The sequence below is a fragment of the Larus michahellis genome, unplaced genomic scaffold (assembly GCF_964199755.1).
Source record: "Larus michahellis unplaced genomic scaffold, bLarMic1.1 SCAFFOLD_275, whole genome shotgun sequence".
In the NCBI taxonomy this organism is placed as follows: domain Eukaryota; kingdom Metazoa; phylum Chordata; class Aves; order Charadriiformes; family Laridae; genus Larus; species Larus michahellis.
In genome coordinates, this window is record NW_027436023.1 from 28747 (window position 1) to 49287 (window position 20541).

At 40.2% G+C, this 20541-nt stretch overlaps 1 protein-coding gene across 4 annotated transcripts; it reads right to left on the reverse strand.

Annotated features, from left to right (window-relative positions):
* Positions 1-566: 566 nt before the first annotated feature.
* On the reverse strand, positions 567-18182 carry FBXO30 (F-box protein 30). 4 transcript variants are annotated; one of them, XM_074571527.1, is made up of 4 exons: positions 17997-18179; positions 13217-13321; positions 4374-6468; positions 567-3506 (listed from the first exon to the last, which is right to left on the reverse strand). In XM_074571527.1, the coding sequence occupies exons 3-4, from the start codon at positions 6450-6452 to the stop codon at positions 3303-3305; spliced, it is 2283 nt and encodes a 760-aa protein (XP_074427628.1). In that variant the 5' UTR covers positions 6453-6468; positions 13217-13321; positions 17997-18179; the 3' UTR covers positions 567-3302. The 4 variants fall into 4 exon arrangements, with proteins under 4 accessions (XP_074427628.1, XP_074427630.1, XP_074427626.1 ...); XM_074571529.1 differs by having other exon boundaries at positions 17968-18158; XM_074571525.1 differs by lacking the exon at positions 17997-18179 and adding an exon at positions 17371-17571.
* Positions 18183-20541: the final 2359 nt, after the last annotated feature.

Below are 20541 nucleotides of genomic sequence, written 5' to 3' on the forward strand. Positions count from 1 at the left end.
CAGTCTTCTAGTTTAATGAGGTTTTGGTTTATGTTTTGTCATTCCACAAACAGTCTGAACTACAACTGTTAGCTAAAAAACACCCTAAATTTTTGCTTATGTACCATTTTAAGCAACAACTTTCTACAGAAAACTTTACTCATGAGACAATACACTGGAAGTGTTCTTCACAAACCAGTAGCCTAAGTGCATATCATATTGATCAGGTAATCTTTCCAACTTATTATTCAGAAAAAAACAATTAAAACAAACTTATGAGGTACCGTATGAGTCTGCAATGTTATGAATGTTATGTAGCAAAATCTTTAATTGTGGAAGGAAATCTATGCTGCATAATAGACCAAAGCAATAGAAATGGGTGTATAGTCTAAAAAGGAATGACTGATCTTCATACCTAAGTGAATGTAAATACATATTAATCACTTCCAAATTCTGCAATGTTTAAATGTTTGTAAGTAGATTCCTTTATGATTTTTTGCGTACTTACTGCAATCCTATTGGCAGACATTGAGCACCATGTTTGAACACTGGAAGGCTGGTGATAAGCTTTAATAAAAGTACAATCATACTAAAAGAGAAACTCCAAAAGTTTTATTAGGATTTCAACAGACATTGCAAAAAAATATTGCATAATGATTGAAAACATAATATTTTAAACAAAGTAGCAATGTGGTATCAAGTAAAAGAAAGACTGGAACAGCTGTCTATATATGCTGTAAGGAAGATGTACCAGGAAAAGATACGACATTTTTAAAATTCAAGGGCAAATGTGAACAAGCCACATTTTGATAGACTGACTGTACACCTTAGATGTTTTACAAACTGCATAGCAGTGTAAAAAAAAGTTTTTATCTTAACTATATTGTATTCTTGCATTTGGAGCAGTTTACAAGGCAGAGATTTTGTTTACACATTGATTTTTTAATAGCTCTGGATTCTCATAAAAAATAAACTAATTTAACAAAAAGCCTGTATCTACATTTGAAAACAAAAGTGCATGTATTGAGAAATAGTGTTATTTCTTAAGAACACCACCGAGTACTTAAAAAGTTAATTTTAATAGATCAACAACTGATGATACTTTAGATGGAGATCTGCACTGTGCTACAAGCAAGATTCTACCAACACCAGCTCCTCTAACTGAACACCCTCTTTTCCTAAGCGACTGAGACACATACCTGTCTACCATACTTACCAGGGTTCTGGGTAGTTACAAAGAATGCCAAGTACCAAAAGCACCACATTGCTGACTAAAAAATACCAGTAACCCATGACAGATGTTTTAAAGTAGATTTAGCCATAAACGCAAGCATAAACTCCTCAACATTCAGGATCCTCTTCTGTTTTAAACACTGAAGAGCAGCAGCAAGCAGCCATTAGAGCTAAAAGACAAGAACCGATGAGAGTCTGTCTCCTGCCTTGTACTGAAGAATTTGTGGGTAATCAGCATTTCAATGCACTCAGAGAATGGTGGGCGAGGTGTGTGCGTGTGTGTTAAAATCCCGACCTAAAACCCAGTTGGGTATAGTCAGATTTGTACATGAATCTGGATTCTCCTTGCCACATAACTGTGGTAACAGCTAAGAATTACTGCAAATAAAACTTCTGTAGAGAGTTTACTCCTTTCCTCTCTACAAACAAAAAAAAACAAAAAAAAAAAAGAGAAAGTGTGGAAAGAGAACATGTAGTTAAAGATCCAGGCAGAACTTCTGTTTGAGCTCTTGTAATTTCAATTTATGGCACTGAAGAACTAGATTTAATTTTTTTCTGGGCACCTGTAGCACTCTGGATAGAAAAAGGCAGTGAATGTTTAGCTGGACTGGACCCAGAATGGGAAATGTACAGATACCAAAGTTGTGAACTGCAGCCAGACTAGCCATAAACAAGTGTCCAGTACAGAAATTACGAGTAATAAATTTAGTCATTTTTGTAAACATCTCCTTCTTACTAATCTCTTATTTTTTCCTATAATGGAAACATGTACTGTATTTCTTTGTTCCAAGCTCTGGTTTGTTTCTGTTTTAGCTTTGTGGCACAGTTGCTAAGTGCAACAGGCTAGAGACACCAACACTAATACAAACAAGTTGGAAAGTCAGTTCAAGTTATTACAGTTTTGCTATACCAGGCCATTTTTCATAGCATGTATTCTCTGTTCACAAATGCTTTGTAAGGTCTTTTATTATGGAAGACTGGAAGCAAACTGGAGTTGTTAATTTAACAGATGTGGTTGAACATACATTTCTGATATGCCTTATGCAATTAACAAATCATGTCTCATCTTATGAAGATGATACATTTGCTATACATACCAGTAATTTAAAATGCTCCTCAAAAAAGCAGCAATTTTATAGACAAATTAACAGAAAAGGAGACAATACATCTCACAATACCATAAAACAAGTAAAGCCCTTTCATTAGCCGCATTATAAATTCATAACTGTTCATCACATACGTTGAATTTCTGACTGTTCAAGCAATTTAATCCTCAGCCAACTGCAGGACAAGGAAAAACGTTTTAAACATTTTATATCGATGTCATTGTAGGTGCGAAAGTAAAAACCAGTATTCCATGTTTTTAGCTCTAAAAGTTTTGCTCCCAAAAGTGAAATAACTGTTAATAGTTTAGAAGAAAAATAATCATTGTTGACATGTCAAAAGAAAGCTGTACTAAAAGTTAAGCTGCTGTAAATCTGAGTTCACTTAGATCATTCCTAAAAAAAATTTTTTTTAAAAAAGCTGATCCTAGATCACCTGTTAACTAGGAAGAGCACTAGAATACCAATTTCATGAGAAAAGATGCACTTAAAAGCTGTGTTTGAGACATCTACTATAAAGTTTTGGATTCTTCCTTATCTTTCAAGTATTTGGATTATAATTTGTTAAAAAAAATAGACCAAATACAGAAAGTACATTTGGTCAGGATTTTGTCTCACTACAATTCAGTGTTTCCTATCTAAATGTGCATACCATTTAGAGGCCATTTTTGAAATGTTATCAGTCAACAGCAACATGGGCACCAGTGAATCAGAAAACACACCTTAGGATTTTGTTCTTAAATTATATAAGTTAGATAAAACTACCCTGTCCAGCAAGTTCCGAATTTTTCAAATGTTAAGGCAACTTTCATTACTTTCCAGCTAAACAGTATTATAAAAAATAAATGTCACTTCAAACCTTATATACACAGTGACAGAGTAGATTTAGCCAGAAAGTATCTTTAGTACATTAATAAAGTGTCACGTAATATTACCGAGGTTATATCAGGTGCTTGAGTGTAGGTGCAATTGGAGTGGTTGCAATATTTAAAGTACTGGTTTCAAAACCGAGCGCAGTGAACGTCCTTCTTTAGTGAGTTCTCGTGTTACACACATACATGGCAGCGGAACAGCCTCCTCTCTTCTCTCTACTGCATTATAGCTACATTTCTTCAAGTGGTCAGCCATGCTTACGATGTCAGCAAACTTCCACTCATTCACAGTACAGAAGGCTGTACTGAAGCGCCAAACCTAGAAAATAAGTTGCACTTAGGCTCAAAATGTTTTAAGATACCTGAACTCAGAGCAGGAAATTACATGTTTGTGCTATAATACTTTCAAGCAATGTTTTGCGGCTACTATAAATCATACTAAAAATCAACATGACAAAAACATACAATGATAAATTTTATATGGCCAGTCCCAGGCTGATGCAGATTCCAAAGTCAGCTCTGAATACTGGGAGAATGGCAGGCAATACTTTTAACGTCTACAAAGTACATGCAATCAGAAGTTAAGTGACAAAATATTGCACGACCAGTCACAATGATCAATTTCTGAAATGATCAAGTTCTGCAATTCCAAATGATTGGTGCAGATATCCTGCAGTTCTGGGGATGGGGAATGGTGAAAACTGTATCACCCAAAGGCTGTAAGGATTGTTTACCTACTTAAGGCACTCAGTATCATGGCAAATGGACAGGATCTCAACAGATGACCAAAAATTAAAACTGCTATAAACAGTATAAAGTCAAGAAAAGAAAACTTCGTAGGCAACTTTCTCCCTTTCGCGGAGTACTGATATTAAAGAAAATCATGAAGTAATCTTTTAGTGTTTTAAAATCTTGGTAAAATCAGAGGTTAATCTATTTACATCAAGTAAAAACTAGACAGATGCTATTTTAACTTCTGCTGCTTCAAGTGTGGAGAAGACTCAACCAACCTGCTAGCAATTTTGATTAAACGTTGTTCTATATGACAGTCTCTTTCTTGAAGGGATATTATATCAAAACCCAATAATAACAATAGTGATCAAGGAAAAAACTAAGAGAAAAAAAAGTCAGAGACATGACCAATTTAATACCTTCCCTTTCACCTCCAAAATAAAAATTAACTTACCTTCTCTTTTATCTGCCAAGAAGAACCTCCATCAGGGTACTTTCTCTTCTCCCAAAGCAGTATCACCATTCCACGTGCTTGAAGCAAGCTTCCGCATACATCTCTCATTAAACGTGACACTCTTGAAAGCTGACATAAACTAAAGCCATCTAGAAAACTAGCAATGTGCTGCAGAACCTCAAAAGGCAGACTACTCAGATGGTCATTGTGTAGTCCAATTAAGCAGCTTTTTGCTGGTTCTACCAATACTGTGGATATACAAGGCTGAACTCCAAATGACCGTAAGTGGCGGTCATGAATAATTTTTGCCCCTTGTGTTGAAGGGCAAAACCTTCGTTGAGAATATGTACACCCATAATATGCCAAAGGACACCTCTGCTCCATCCAGCCATTGAGGCCAGCATGAATGTCACCATGCACATTCTTAAAATGCGATGAAAATTCATTCCTCCTAAACAACTGTCCACAAACAAATGTAAACATTGAACGCTGTTTTGTTTGGTATCTAGCCACATATTCCAATACCAAATCCAGTCCAAGGGTCTGGAATGGACTTGGATTTGAGAGCTGTGGGTTGGCATGATCACATGCAGAAGCTGAAGCTATTTCCCCCACCATTGTATTTGTGGCCAATATAGCAGATGGGAGAGAGAATGTCTGGGTCCCAAAGTCAACGTGATATACATCGACAGTGCGACTTTCTGATATGCCCCTACCTCCGGGAGAGTCTCCTAGGCAAAACAACAGAGCTGCAGTGATTAGATCAATCCCCTGAAGACCCATAGGATCTTCTGTTATCTCCAAATCTGACGTATCAACAGCCTTGTCTTCTTTTGGTGTAGACCAATAGTGGTTAACAAGGAATTTGTATGATCGATGCCGTAAAAGTGAAAACGCATCTATGTTTCTCAATTTTTCTTGCTCCACTTGCCTCTCTAACATTTCTTCTTCATTAGCATTATTGGGAAGTAGTACATGATTAACATTGCCATTAACTAAGTGATCAGCTGATATTACTTCTTTAAGTTGTGCTGTTACAGGGAAGGAGCTGCAAGACTGTAACGCTTCATCATCATGAGATTCAGTACATTCACCATTTGCTACACTGGATGGTTTTGAATTGGATACACCAAGATCTTCATTCTGGTCCAACACCTTTGAACACTCATTTTCTACATGAAAGCCATTACACAGAAGTGAGGAGTTACTGAGGTTTAGATTTAAGTCATGTTTTTGCACTACATCATAACAAATATCACTAGAACCATTTTGCTCCATTTGCGAATTTTGACTCAGGCTATCGAAGTTAATTCCCCCAACTGCTCCTATGTTATCTTCATCTGGATATTCATGGTCAGAGTTTTTATCCTGAATAATGCCATTAGAAGCTTGTTCTTTAATCTCAGTATCTTCTTTCATTTCACGTGGTGAAATGCAGAGTCTTGAACTTAACATATTAATGTCCCTTGTAGCAGTGTTCAGGATATCCAGAGCAGCAGCTAAACTCCTCGTTGTTTCTACAGTAGCTTGATAAAGTGCGCCATAGGACTCTTCATCTACAGGCATCAAACCATTTGAATGAACTGTATCTGGGGCACTTGATTTGACAGAGGTTTGCTCTCTGGGTTCTGGTATTTGATCACCTGCTTTTGACATCATAGTCGCTACTTTAAGTGATTCTAACAACATGCGCTGATCTTGAAGGGCTAAAGCCATATCTAGCTGCTCCACTTCATCAACATCTTTGCTCAGATTTTCATAAGATTTTCGGTCTGCGTAACTGACTGGCCATCTATTCCACTCCATGGTACAACATACCACGCTTGCAGGACAAACTTCTAGATGATCAGCAATTTTATTTCGGGCTACTATGAAGGGACATCCAAAGCCACTATTCAAACAAGGCACTCTTTCAAGTGGACATAACATGCGATGTTCCTCAGCTTTACATGAGTGAAAAACCGCTCCACAAACTAACGGGCAGCCAATCAAATCACAGGAAACGCCAGGCTCTGGTCTGGTCATACAACGACGGCTGACACAGTTCACACAGTGCAAGTGCTGTTGATGTTCCTCCATGACTGTAAATCCAATTCTGAGTGAAAAGAAAGGAAACAAAAGCATAGAATATTTACTATTATTTGCAGCTTTGCATCCTCTATGTGCACAGGAAGATATATATTAACAGAATGTGAACTTATCAGTAGCCATTTTAAGAGAACAAGTATGTGACATTTTATCTCAAACAAATGGTGTTTAAAAGTTCACCTGAAAATTAAAGATACACATTTGTATCAGAGTTCAAGACCTAGTTTATGCATTTATTCACCAGGTATAACATATGCAACTTTGGTAAAAATGTTGTACAATCCTTCCCTCTGCAATAGCTCTTCCCCTGCCCATTGTAAATAGATGATTCAATTAAAAACCAAACATGATCCTTGACTGTGCCCTACTACCCAAAATCATAACCCATACAACTCTACAGAGTAGGGAGATGAAATAAAGGAAGCCAGATTCATTCTCATCTCCAGTTCTCTAAATTAAATGGAGGCAACCTATTTCCTGGACTGCTTGCTACCACCTAAACTTCTGACACCTTCTTCATGCATTCTGTTTAAGGCAATCTGCAGCTCTCAGCACGTATCTCAGTCCCCTGCCGTGTCCCATTCTCCCCCCTCCATGTTTCTGACAGACAGCAGTCCTTTACAATAGCTCTTCACTCCTCTGTTTTTCTTCATCTATAGCCTATAGCTCCTCCCTTATTTCTACAGTAGCTGTTGCGTAAGGGTAGCAATTACACTACACATTAAATAAGTCCTTTTATTTCACTGAAAACTTTCACATAAAACTTTACTACCCAACATGGTCCTATGTTTACCTCCAGTTCAACCCACAAAAGTTTTGTTTTTTTTTTTAATGCATCCTATGACCATCCTGATTACAATACCAGCAGTTCAAAGTGTAAGAGTAACACAACAACTTTACATAACACAGCCAAGTAGCAATAAAAATCCAAATAAAATTAATTGCAAAATCTATTGTAAGATGTTGACATAAAGAAAAAAAATCAGTTCTTTGTTGTGGCACGGAGAAGAAAAAAATGAAGAAAAAAAAATAAAGAAGAGAGTACACTTTGCGTCTTTGTACCACACTTTGAGAAGCTCTGGAACTGCTCACTAGCTGGAGTGCAGACCCACGCAAATGACCAAGCTCTCCCCTATGATCTAACAAACTCCCTCTCAGAAGTGATACCACAAGGGATTACAATTCACAGATATCAGAGAATGACTTGCACAGAGCCAAATCTCAAAATACCGTGTCAAAAATACATTGGTCAGTTCCACCTTTTCCTCACTCCCCACCCTCCAGCAATTTTCTGGAAAAATAAAATGCTTACAGAATTTAAGATTAACAGAAATGGTTCCTTATCTTATTCTACTACCCAACAAGTGCTCTCATGCATTGCCTTCAGACTAAACACTTCAGTTTTAATGCATTAAAACTTCTTAAATTAAAAATACTCTAAACTGTAAAAATAAAACTGATTAGCATTATTCCTTTTGTTCAAATTGAAGGTAAGAGGAAACAAAACTGCCTTTTAGACACTCCACTTTAAATAATTTAAAGCATTTAAAGTCTATGTGACACTTCACTCGTATTCTTTTAATACTTCGAAATTAATGCCAACTTTAAGTAGCAATCAGTCTCATCTCCCCATCTGTCGTAATCTGGATAACTCAAATATTTTAGCCACCCACTCTCCTGAACACTTCTAACAAAGAAGCATATGTGCTACACTTAGCAGGCAAAACACAGCTGAATTTTCCCCACCATACTTTAGCATTTATATACTGAGTAACAAGTAAGTTTCGAAGAAATTGTCAAGTGCATCAGTCACTGAACTCAGTGACTGACTGACTTGCTAAACATTTTAGCAAACCCTTCTGGCACACAACCTGCTTTCAACTTTCACAGTAAGTCAGATAGCATCTACTGCAAAGAGCTGAAACATGTTCAGTAAAGAATGAAAAAATTATTTGACTTCTCTGAGATATTTTTAGTTCTTCCAGCAAAGCCCTCTCTAAGAAATTCCTGCCAAATACAGCAGCATACCTGTTGCTAGACCAAAGAAAATTTTAGTATTGCATCAATACTGAAAACAGACTCCAGTTTTCCTCAAGGCAACAGGTAAGCAGAGATCAAAAGGAAGCTCTTAGGTTATGTATGTATTTTAAAGCGCTTAACACAAAATAGAAACAGCCCCAAAAAAGCCAATTGCTAGTTCATAATGCAAGAGCCCTCACAGAGCCCAGCCCTTGCTTCATGTATCTAAAGACAGTCCCACTCCCATAAAACAAGTAATCTGGTAGCAGTAAGGCTTAATGTAATCAGTTACCCTCAATTATGTTTTTAAATAAAAAAATTAAATATATATATAGATATTGTTTATTGCAAAAAGCTATGCACCCTGCTCATTTTAAGATGGTCAGAAGTGAGCCACTTCTCAAGCAGAGGCCGGTGTCTTAGTTAGCTCACACTGCTATGGTAGCCCTGTTGTATTGCTTGTAGGCCAAAGCTGACCCACATGCAGACAGCTCAGAACGCAGTCAAACTGAGTTGAGTTTGCCTGCACCATTTGTATAGACATACCCTAAATTAGTCAAACATCGCTAAATACTATCTTTAAATAGCCTACATGAGCTTACACAGAAGAACATTCTATTAAGACAGTAAAACATCCTCCTCCCTAGCACACTATCTTGGTCTTTAAAAGATTGTAAAACCCAAGTTGAATGATGATACTGCCTCTTGCATTGGTCACTAAGTTTGATATTAGCTGCCATTTCTCTTAAAATTCAAACCCTTTTGCTCCGTAACTAAATATAGAATTTAAAATCTCTTTGGACATCAGTAGACCATCAGCAGGACATTCAGTAAAATTCTGTGTCCTGCTCACAAGCCTTAACTTCACAGCACCTGCTGCAGGACTTCAATTTAGTCAGAATGTCACATTTTATTTATAGCTTACTACAAAGTCCTTTCATATACATTAAATGTTCTTTTCTGCATTTTTAATTTTAAATAAATTAATATAATTAATATAATAGAATAAATTTAAATTAATTTAATAAACTTGGGCTTCAAACTCAACAACTGTTTTGGATGTGATGAGTTCCTGGATTGCCTAAATTAGTTAAGGCTTTTGATATAATTCAATTATTAAATTGCAAATCAAGTCCAAAGCCAAATGACTCTATCAAACTGGTGAAATAAATGGATTAAGACCTTAAGAATTAGCACATTCATTAGTCAACAAATGGTCAGGACTCACTCCACATCATAAGCTAACCTTGGTGAACCACAGAACTTAGCACCTCTTTGATTCATTGATTAAGAGCATCCACATGTGAATCATTTTCCTTTCAGGAACAATAACTGATATATCACTAGTCCTACACCGAGAACAAGAACCACCCTCTTCCCAAAAACTTCCTTGTAAATGAAAAAACTGTTGAGTAAAGGGGAGATAAGGAAAACCCTTGATGGAGTGTTTTCATTTACTCTGATACAGAAAATTGAAAGGGCCAGCAAAGAGTGTCATTGCTGACCTGAAGAAAAATACGTCATTAAAACATGTACTAATAATATTTACAGTGTTTATACCCCATTGTGTTCCTTGCAACAGTTTGGTGAGAAGATGGAGTGTCAGATCAATGACTATAGCAAGAACAAACAGCTGTCCTTTTCTGATAGCGCAATGTCAGCAACTAGCTTCAGTTCATATGAGATGCTTAAGTACACACACTTGACTGTTACTAGCAGAGAAACCTAAAAATACATCCCGTTCCAGTGAGGTGACCACTGCTCTCACAGTTTGTGCAATCACTTGATGTTATTGTACATACTATACAGTCAGCTGACCAAATCAGCCAGAACATGCTTTGAAAATCTGTCATAATTAAAAGGATTAAAATTCCAGCTGCTACAGCCACATGATTTTCAGTTGCTGTTGTAACACAAACATTAAAATAGCATAATAAAGGTTTCAGTCACCACACAATACTTCAGCTGCAAGTGCGAGCTCTCGCTTTCTTCTACACCACAAGGTATAAGGAGCTGTATGTACTTAGCACTGTCAAACCCAAAGTCTACTTACTTACTCTCCCCTACGTGAATTCTTTGGTGCCAATAAGGCAGGAAATCACAGCAACTCTTACTGCTATTAGAACCCTCCACTACTCAGCCACCTTTTATTCACCAAACCTATAAAGCTCATCTATCTTCGAGACTCTTCCCTCTATCAAATGCGACTAAATAGGCCAACAGGTTCTTAAATTACTGGTTCAAAGAAGTCGAAGAATAGAGAGACACAAGCAGTACTTCAGGTTTAAACTCCCAGGAGCATCCAAACCCACCCACAAGTAGTCAAACATATGCAAACCATTCTAAAAAATTCCCTTTTGTTTCAAGATTGCCATAATTCTGAATCTTCCATCTTTTACCCATGTATCGGGCTAAAAGAGTGGCTAACAAGTCTGGTAAGATGCAGAAACTTTCAGAGAGGAAATGGCCGAGTGAGAGAGATTTAACTGATAGGTGGTTAAAAAAGGAAGGGTAAGGAAAAATAGGGCAAGAAGTAGAGTGCAGTATAAAAAAAAATAAAATTAAAAAAAAGAGCTTTAGAATATTCTGCCAAAATAGAATTGGCAGTACGACAGATAATTACTGAACAAGCTGTTTTATTTTTCTATATCCTACCATGCATGGGAGAATAACTATCATTCATCTTTACTAACAGGTCTAACTATCAAATGCCTTGAACAAGCTTGCAGTCTTCTAGAAGGTATGTTTTCCTTGTCTTGCCATCCCTATCCTGCACAAAAAGTATAACTGTTTTCCTATCTAAAGGCCAACACCTCAGTCTATTACTACAATGGCATGGCTGCACTAACTTTCTATGTTATGCATGTTATGCTCCCCTTTTGGGTTTGGGGGTGCTGTTTGGGTTGGTTGGTTTGAGGTCTTTTTTGATTTATTAGTTTTCAACTAACTGATTAAAAACATGAACCAGAGGTTCAGCAAGATGTCTTTGACATCATTTCAACTGAAGAATGGCAAATGCCACCACTAGCTGCCATCCCTGCTTAAGGATGCTCTAATTCTGCTCCTCAAGACTCCACGAAATCTAAGGTTAAACAGTCCCATCCTGACAGTTCTCCAAAGCCAGTTCAGCCATTGTCCTTATATTAGGCAGCTGGATACCTCAAATCCTTCTTAAATGTCTCTCCATAGGACTGGGAAGGCAGGGAACAGGGACATACAGCAAAATTAATCTAATGCTACACTAATTTCCAACTACTCTTTAAAATGGTAAATTCAAAAGAACAACAACAAACAATATTACAAACTGTGAGTTATTAATGTGAAATAACATGGCTAAGAGGTGATAAATTTAAAGGTATGTGCTTCAGTTGTGCAGGTAATAGAGTAGTACATGTGGCCCTATTTTAATATCCTATATACTAGGCAATCGTTCTTTTTTACACAATTTCTCTGATTTGAAAGAGAAGTTCCTGACAGTAACTTTGTGAAGCCTTGTATTTCTTTAAACTAGTTTACATCAGACCTACTTTTAGGAAGTAGAACCCTTTCAGATGCCACACTTAAAGTCTCAGCCTTACGGGATACAAATTACCCCACCTCCCACACCCAAGTTCATAAGGACAACCCTGGATTCTGTTACAACTAGGCAGATCAGAGAAGTTAAAAATATATTCAAAACATTTGGACGGACACATTTTCACTGCATTCTTAAACATAAATTCATCCACAACAAAGAAGAGAGCATCTTCCCTGCCTGGTAGTGACTGCACATATTGGACATACTAGAATGAGTCTACATTATTTTTTTGTGAATCACTGAACACATGAGAAGGAGCTTCAATTACTAAGTCCCAAGCTACTATACAAGTAGTATGCTACTTCTACCATTATCATCATAGTCTAGAGCAATTTATATGTATTACACGAAAGAAACAGAAAAAGGTCATACTCAAAACACAGTTTCTTATTGCAAGGAAAAAACCTCAGGGGGATACAAACTTCTGGAAAGATTTAGTTTTACCAGTGACTAGCATCAAAGGATTATGTACCAATTACTTTTTGAAGCATAAGTTGAAGTTATCCATCCACCTCAAAAAGAAACCAGATCAAAACAAAAAGAAACTTCTAACTACAACAAAAATAGCGAGCATTAGAATTATAATGAAGTGCAACTTTTCTATGTCAAACTTATAAAGAAAAGCTCTTCCATGTCTGCTCTGCCCTAAACATCCTATTACAGGAGCTGACCTGTATTTTGCATTCTTTTGAGTAACACTTTTGGAGTTCCTTTCTCCCCAATGCCAAACCATCGTCCTCCCATTCAGAGAATTCAGTGAGGTATTTCCTCCCAAATCATTGCAGCCAAAAAAAAAAATACAATTCAAGGGGAAAATGACCCAAAGCAAAACACTGCTTTGACTGAAGTGGACCCTTAACACTGATGCCCTACGTGTCTAGCTTTGTCCCATTTTAGAATACAAGCTCTGATGGAATGATAGAACACTTTCTTCTATCACTATTAAACTCTATGAGTGTTAAAAATCGAAACCGAAACTACTAGGCTTTTCCTTAGAGTACTTTTGTGACAGATGTGCCATGCATTCTTGTCCCCTTGACACATTCCCCAAAGAAGAAACCCTAAGGCCTCAATGTGCATTTGGCCACACACTGACACAGGACAACCACACCAGGAACAGCTACACTTGCTGCATGGCTCAGGCACAAAAGCACTCTACCTGTTCAGATGGTGACAGGGCAGAATGAGCTAGAGAGCCAGTAGATTTCATGTGTAAAGAACTTCTGAACTTGAACGCAGTGCGACTCCTTGATTGCTGCAGGCTCTGCAAGAAATGAGATCAGAAGTAAGGTTTCATTTCAGGTGTACAGATTGCTTTCCATATGCACAATCCTCTGTAAAGGTCACGTGCTTACACTATCTGGAGCTCCAAACGTTGAAATATTTTCAGGTTTTATGAAAAAATAAACAAGTTTTTAACCAACTTTTCAAGTACAACCTAAGTTCTATCATTTTATCTTATTGCTAGCTGTTAGTCACACTAGATGGTCACCTATTGAGATTTAAGGCTAGAAGAGATTTATATTAAAAGTTATATTCTGACTTACTTCACTTAATTCTTTCGTTTGGCCCACCAGGAGCCAGTTAAAACAAAACAAAACAAATTAAATATTACAACAGCTGGAGAACAAAAAAAAAAAAAAAAAAAGAAAGTTTGATTCTTTTACAAACTGCATTTCCATCTAGTTAAAATTTGTCCAGCTTCAGTCTTCAGACATAAGAACTTATTAAGCAGTTTCTTCATATTAAAAAGCTCTTTACTATAACAAACTGCTGCTTCCATATGCTCACACCCACAGATTATCCCTAAAACTTAACAGAGGTGGAACCGCGGTGAACAATGATATCCTCATCCCCAGATACCATCTCAGAAATCCTTCAGGAAAACAGAAAAGAAAATAAGCCATTTATTAGAAATTAGAAACAGAACCACTGGAAAAAATAATGTATTGTCTATTACAGTAGGTAGTTTTACCCACCCAAAAGAAGCCAAAAATAAATCCTTCTTCTTACGTAATATTTTAATTCATAAACATTGTTGCAGAATTCCTGACCTTTGTATATTTACAGAGATCAGGCCAAAAATCTTGTTAATATACCGTTTCAGGTCTTACTACACAAGTTTAACCAGTTCCCATAGCAAAATAAGAAAACAACTTTAAAGTAAATTGAATGTGAACACAATTGCTCTCCAAGATCCCAGACTGAAATGCAGATGTTATGTAGTCTGTGCATATAAGGTGATTTTTTCTATTAAAAATACACCCTTGTTAGTAGAAGATGGCCTGACCACTTTACAGCAAAAATATATAGTACAAAAAACACCCACATTTAACAGACCCCCCACTGCAACAGATAATACTAAAGTAGAAAAGATGAAGTTTGCCCTAAAATATTTTGAAAAATTACAAAGTAGAACAAAAAGAATAGGAGAACAAGAACAGACACAGTATTAACTACTTTAACCTATTTTTTCAGATATTTCACTTTCTTACCTAATGAAAGACATTTTTTGCAGCACCTGTTAGGCTTTTTCCCCTTCCAAGCTGCTTGGTTTTAAAACCAACGGAAATAGTAAAAAATATCAGTTTCAAAGAAAACTATTTTCTAAACAAAAACTCACCTATCTCAAATAGCTGATGACAGGAAGCTGGGAATATATCTCATAATGAGCATGTTATACCAGCTCTTTCAATATTTTTTAACCTGAATGAAGAACTGGAAAACACAAAGATCTACACTACACTTTTGTGCAGGGTTTTAGGATGTACAATGAGTCATCAATTTCTGATCTCTAATCCCAGTCAGACTGCCTTTTCCAAATGTCAACAGGCTTGATGCTATTACTTTTCCCCCAAAGACTCCAGCTGAACATTCCCATCCAAACACATTCCATAGCTGATGACAATAGTGACTCAGCTAAAACTAGGTTTTCTAAGAGCATTACAGCTATGCCAATAAAGCATACTCCTAAAAAGATCCTGTTTGCAATGAATCTGTCACTATGACAAGTTACTCTGTCCCATAGGACTTCTGGAAAACTACAGTTTCTACTAGAGATGCTTCCAAATAGACAAATAAATAAAAAGCTTAAACTTCAACAAACAAACTAAACACCACCCGCCTTCTGGCACCTATGTAATGAAGTCTGAACCAAGCATCACTATTCAACCACCAACCTGAACCACTACCTTAAGTTTTATATGAAGAGCTATAACTGTGCCAATTAGAATTTTACCTCACTGAGCCTCTCGCTCTCATGCCTTACGTTTTCATCATGATTTCACATTAAGAGTTTAGATCAATGTTTGGCATTTGGTAAAGAACAGCACAGCCTACTCAATTAGATGTTCTACAGACTGTAAGGGTTTGCAGAGTATTTTAGATTCAAGTAGCATTAACAGATTACAATAAAATTAAAACAAGACACCAAGCCTCACCTCAACAACTATTAAAAACAGTAGCTTGCAAAGTAAGTCAGAATCTAGAGCTCCACTGAAACTTTAACTCTCTTGGCCTGTTTTAGACCAGTTTATATTACAAGATATTTTCAGTCTTTTTCCCCTCATTCAATATTGAGGCTAGGTAGTGCCCAGACACTTAGGACAGCTTACATAGGATTTCTCTGTAACCCTCACTTAATAATGTAACTACTTGTTTATTTGTGGTCTGTTCAGGAATACTTACTCCTTATACAATCTAACCATCTCACCAACAAGTACTCTAGTTATCTTTATTCTTATCGTGAGATAAGGAAACTGAAAGAGAACTGTCACGAGTATAATGATCACTAGATAAATGATTTCCTGATCCCATCTCTATACCATTGGATCTCATTGCCAGAGGCAGACAGCATTTGCCTCATTTGAGACAGAGCTCACCAAATAAATAGGTCTATCAATGGGAAGGAAAATTTATTTGTTCTTCTTAGTTCAATTGGACTGAATACAATGCATAAGTTTGTTACAAAGCTGAAATCCACAGCAGCTACAGGAGCTCACTTGAAGACTAATAGCCATAGGCTTTCTTCTTCACAAAGGTACTACAAGACTTCTTCAGGACTTAGGTCAAAAACCTGTTTGTCCAAAAACGTGCAGAAGTCTTGCCCAGAGAGTTTCCAACCAGGTATTGCTAGTTAAACTCAGCATTTATTCTGCCCATTACACTTCTAACATCAAAGTTGGAGGCAAGGAAAATATAATCCAAATTTAAGAAGTCAATTGAGTAAAAGAAGAATTTAGTACAAAAGAAAGAACATTAAAGAAGCTGCTTTTGCATAGCCCTTGCCTAGTCTGCTGGTATTCTCCTGTTCTCTAACACCTTCTAGCTTTGGAAAAGAATGAGACGGAGACCCCACAAAAGTCTCAAGCTTGCAATACAACCCCAATTCAGCCTTTGAATCTCTTTCTTCACTGGATTAAACTGGATCACTATGGAGAAATTATGCACAGATATTTACATGCATATAGAGAGGAAGATGGATTAAAGTTGCTGGTGTATTTTTCAGTGTTACAGTTGCTTACTAACCAAAGTTCTTTTAATAATATTTTTGTACTTTTTGGGAAAGGGGTGGAGAGGGGAATATCATAAATAAGCATAACTAACACCCATATTAACAGGGATGCATGAACCTTAACCCTCCAGATCACAGCACAAGTTAAAGTGTATGACATTAACACGCAGCAGAAGGCAGAAGCTGTCCAGGCAAAGGACTCAGCCATGGAGTGCTACACACCAATTCTAGGGAAAGCAGAGGGAGATCTCTTGCCTAAAGCACTAGGCACAAGCACAAGCAAGGTGATGCTGTTGCTACAGCAGCACATGCCCAGTTTTGGATTAGTATGCTAAAACACACTTATTCTGGCACATTAACAACATAATCAGCAAAAGGGAAACAAGGATTATGAAAAGCTCCTCAGCCAAATCCGAGGAGAACTTTAGAGAACAAAAGAAAGCCGTCTCTCCAGCCCACGGGTTTTCTCCCTGGAGAATTCAGAAGACCTGCTGCAAACAACAGTGGCGCTAGAACTTTTGGAAGTGAGGCCACACAACTGTTTCGATGCGTGCGCCGTTCAACAGGCTGCTGTCATCTACCTATATGCTTCCGATTACTGACCTGTGGGGTTACAGAAGTACGACTATGCATCCTTCTTCGCTTTCATAAAGGAGGAAAAAAAAGGTTTCAAAGCATGTCAATAATAGCCACCAAAGAACGAATTGAGAGAAAAGACAAACCTCCACCTCTTGCCTGCTCTGAGCACTGCTACTCGGAATACACGAACACGGGGGATTAGAGAAGGATTTCAGCAATACCTCTGGATTATTTGCTCTCTTCCCCTCTCCTTCCATGCAGAGACTCTCCGACTGCAGCCTCGACAGCACCGGGCAGACCCCGGCCCTACCCCTTTCCCACGTACTATCGCGACACCCCGGACAGCGCTGGCAGCACCCCGGGGCGAAGAGGAAGCGGCAGCGGCAGGGCTCGCTCCGCCGCCGTCGCCGCCGCCCGCTCCCGGAGGCCGCGGGCCCGCAGAGGGGCCAGACGCGGGGGCGGGGCAGCCGGCGGCCACCCTACATGGCACGTTACCACCGGCACACACTCAGCACTTTGGGCCCTGCGGAAGCCGTAGCAGGGGGAGCCGGCAGAGAGGAGGGGACACCGGCGAAACACGCACACCGAACCCCCCGAGGCCTCCGCCAGGGGCTGCGGGCAGCGCCGCCCCCGCCTCCCGGCCGAGACCTGTCAGGGACGGCGGTGAGCCGCCACCAAGCCCCGGCAGCCCCTGCCCGGCCGCGGCCCCGGGCGCTCGCCCCCGCCGGGCGGCCATTTGTTTACCACCCGGCTGCCAGGCAGCCGCCGCCAGCTAGGAGTAGGACGCGGCCCCGCCGGGGGCGCAGGCCCCAGCTCACCCCGCCGTCGGCGGACAGCTGCGGCTCACCCGTCCCCGTCGCTCGGCAGGAAGGAGGCCACGCAAGAGGCGCACAAGGCTGCGTCGCGCCTCGCCCTTTCCCCCGCCGGCCTCTCGCCGCCGCGGCGCTCGCTTCGCTTCGCCTTCTCCCGGCCCGGCCTCGCCTCACCGCCCGCCGGGCTCCCGCGCGGCACCGCTGCCGGCCGCGCCCCCAACGGCCGCGCGGACGGCCGGTCGCGCGCACTAGGGCGAGCGAGCGAGCGAGCGCGCGCGCGGGGGGTGGTGCGCTGAGAGCGCGCGCGGCGATACAGCGCCGGCTCCGCCTTCCCACCCCCACACACCCCCCTCGCGCAGCATCGAGGGGCGGGGTGACGCCATGGGGGCGCAATGCCCCGGATGTCGCGTTCTGGGCGGCGCGCGTGCGCCGTGGGGGAACCGTTGCCTTCAGAGTGTGCGCGCGACCGGGCGGGTGGGCAGGCTGTGTTGTCGAGGCGTGCGTGTGGCCTGGTGGCTGTTGGGGCCGGGCCTCGCCTCAGTCCCTCTCGCCCCACACAAACAGCCCGGCCCCAACGGCGAGGGAGAGGTGCCCCCACGGGGCCCTGGGCCCGGCCCTGCCTTCCCCAGCCAGCCTTGGAGCCAGCGTCACCTGGCAGCGGGGTTACTGCTCATGAAGCTGCCCTGAGCCTCAGTGGGCTGCCGCTGCTGGCGGTGGAACGGGCAGGGCCTGAGGGGAGGGCGCAGCTGCTGCTTTTTGGCCAAACAACTCCCTCCACTCGCCTTAGAGCGCTGGTGGATGCAGCAGCACTGGGCCTTGCTAAAGCTGTCACCGCAGCAAAATATTTCATGCCAGCCAGTTCAAAATACGCATTGCTAGTATCACCAAGAGGCATAGATAATGCTTTTCTTGGTGCATGTTTGGCTTATGGTCACCCTGCAGGCTTCTAGAGTGCTGAGCAAAGGGGTTTTCCTAGAAACAGGGGTATTGAGCCTGCCTTTGCAGGTTCTACACTTCAGTCTATGGAAGCCAACTGTTCAGGGGGCTGTAGCTAGGCAGGAGTTCCACAGGGTGTTACAGCTGTAGGGGTCCTTATTCCTGATGTGCATGTCATGTTTTGAGGGGATGCAGTGTGTCTTGTGGGCCTGAGAGAAAAGCAATTTAGACCATACCCTTTTTTCAGAAGGAATGCACAAGGGTAAACATATTTTTTGACTGCAGAACATACAGGTTGGGAAGATTAGTTTGCTAATTCACAAGACATAGTATTGTTTCTTTAGACTTCCCGTTGAAAACCTTGTTTGTCTGCACCCAGTTTCCAAAGACCTTTTTTCCCTGCCATCTGTGTAGATTTCTGTTTGAAGGAGGTTGTAGATGTTTAAGAGCAAGCCAAATAGATTCTCTAAATCTCTTAGTGCTTAACCCAAGTTTGGAGGGGAGTAAGTAAAGGATGTGACGGTTGCAAGCTTGGTCATTTAGCATCTTAGAAGATTCTTACCTTTTCTTACTCTAAAAATAGGAGAACATGAAAGAAAGATGTAAGCCATCATTTTCATGTTAGGTATGTAAGGCAAAGCCTAAGATGACCTTAATATGAGACATCGTTGCCAGCTCTTCCTATAATAAGCACTCTCAGGTTTGCCCCACCCTTATACTGCAGCCTTGATCTTCCTTGATCCTGAGGACAGGCCCTTTCTTTCCTTTGTGGGTTTGATTATAGGATCAGGACATAATGATCTAGCCAAGTGAGCTCCAGAAGATGGTAGGGATTGGCTCCGTGACTCAGAGAAGCCAAGCAAAATAATTTCATCTGCTCAGCAGGCAATTATACAAATTGCTGGGCAGAATCTGTGTAGACAGTCACTGGTTTTCGCAACTGCCTCATGTTGGAAATGTGTTCTGTGGGACAGGTGAAGTTTTCTGTGCTGCTTATTCTCACCAGAGCAGAGTATACTCTGTGGCTGACTGAGATCAACCTGCTGCAAAGGTATTAATTACATAGGGTGTTGCAGTGCTTTTGTCTGTGATTGACTGGGTGCTGGGACTGGGCTTCTATGACAGAAATGGGGCTTTTTATTTTAATTGCTTCTTTTCAGTGAGGAGAATGAATTTCTGTGGCTTGAACTTCCTTTCTCATACCTCATCTGAGACTCCGCTCATTTGGTCATTCAGGGAGGAATCTGCTCCTCCTTTAATGCTTTAGTGTGTATACTTGCTCACAGTCCCAGAGCTATCCCCCCTTCTACCTCACCTGACAATTATCATCATTCTCATGAACTGCTATTTAAGGTAATCAGGCAAGTTATAATCATACAATTTGGCTTAGTACCATTGACCTACAAGCCAGAATGTCTTTGGGGATTCAGTGGGTGAACAACTGGAGAGGCTATTTTCTACTGGCTTAAATCCAAAATGAATGAAACTTCATTCTGGTTACTCATAAATGGAAAATGAGTATCTGTGTCTGGTCCAGTATTGTTCTGTACATGACACTGTCACTGAAGTCAACGGAAGAGTGAAGTGTAAATTGATTCTGGAGGCAGTGTAATTCAGGTCTTTCCCCTCGTCTGAAGCAAAGCC

Bases quoted from the DNA above. Each gene is read 5' to 3' on its own strand.
- FBXO30 (XM_074571526.1), bottom strand. From the start codon at position 6,452: ATGGAGGAACATCAACAGCACTTGCACTGTGTGAACTGTGTCAGCCGT. The intron at 3,507-4,373 runs GTAAGTTAATTT...CTTATTTTCTAG, and splicing joins CTTGGCAGATAAAAGAGAAG to GTTTGGCGCTTCAGTACAGC.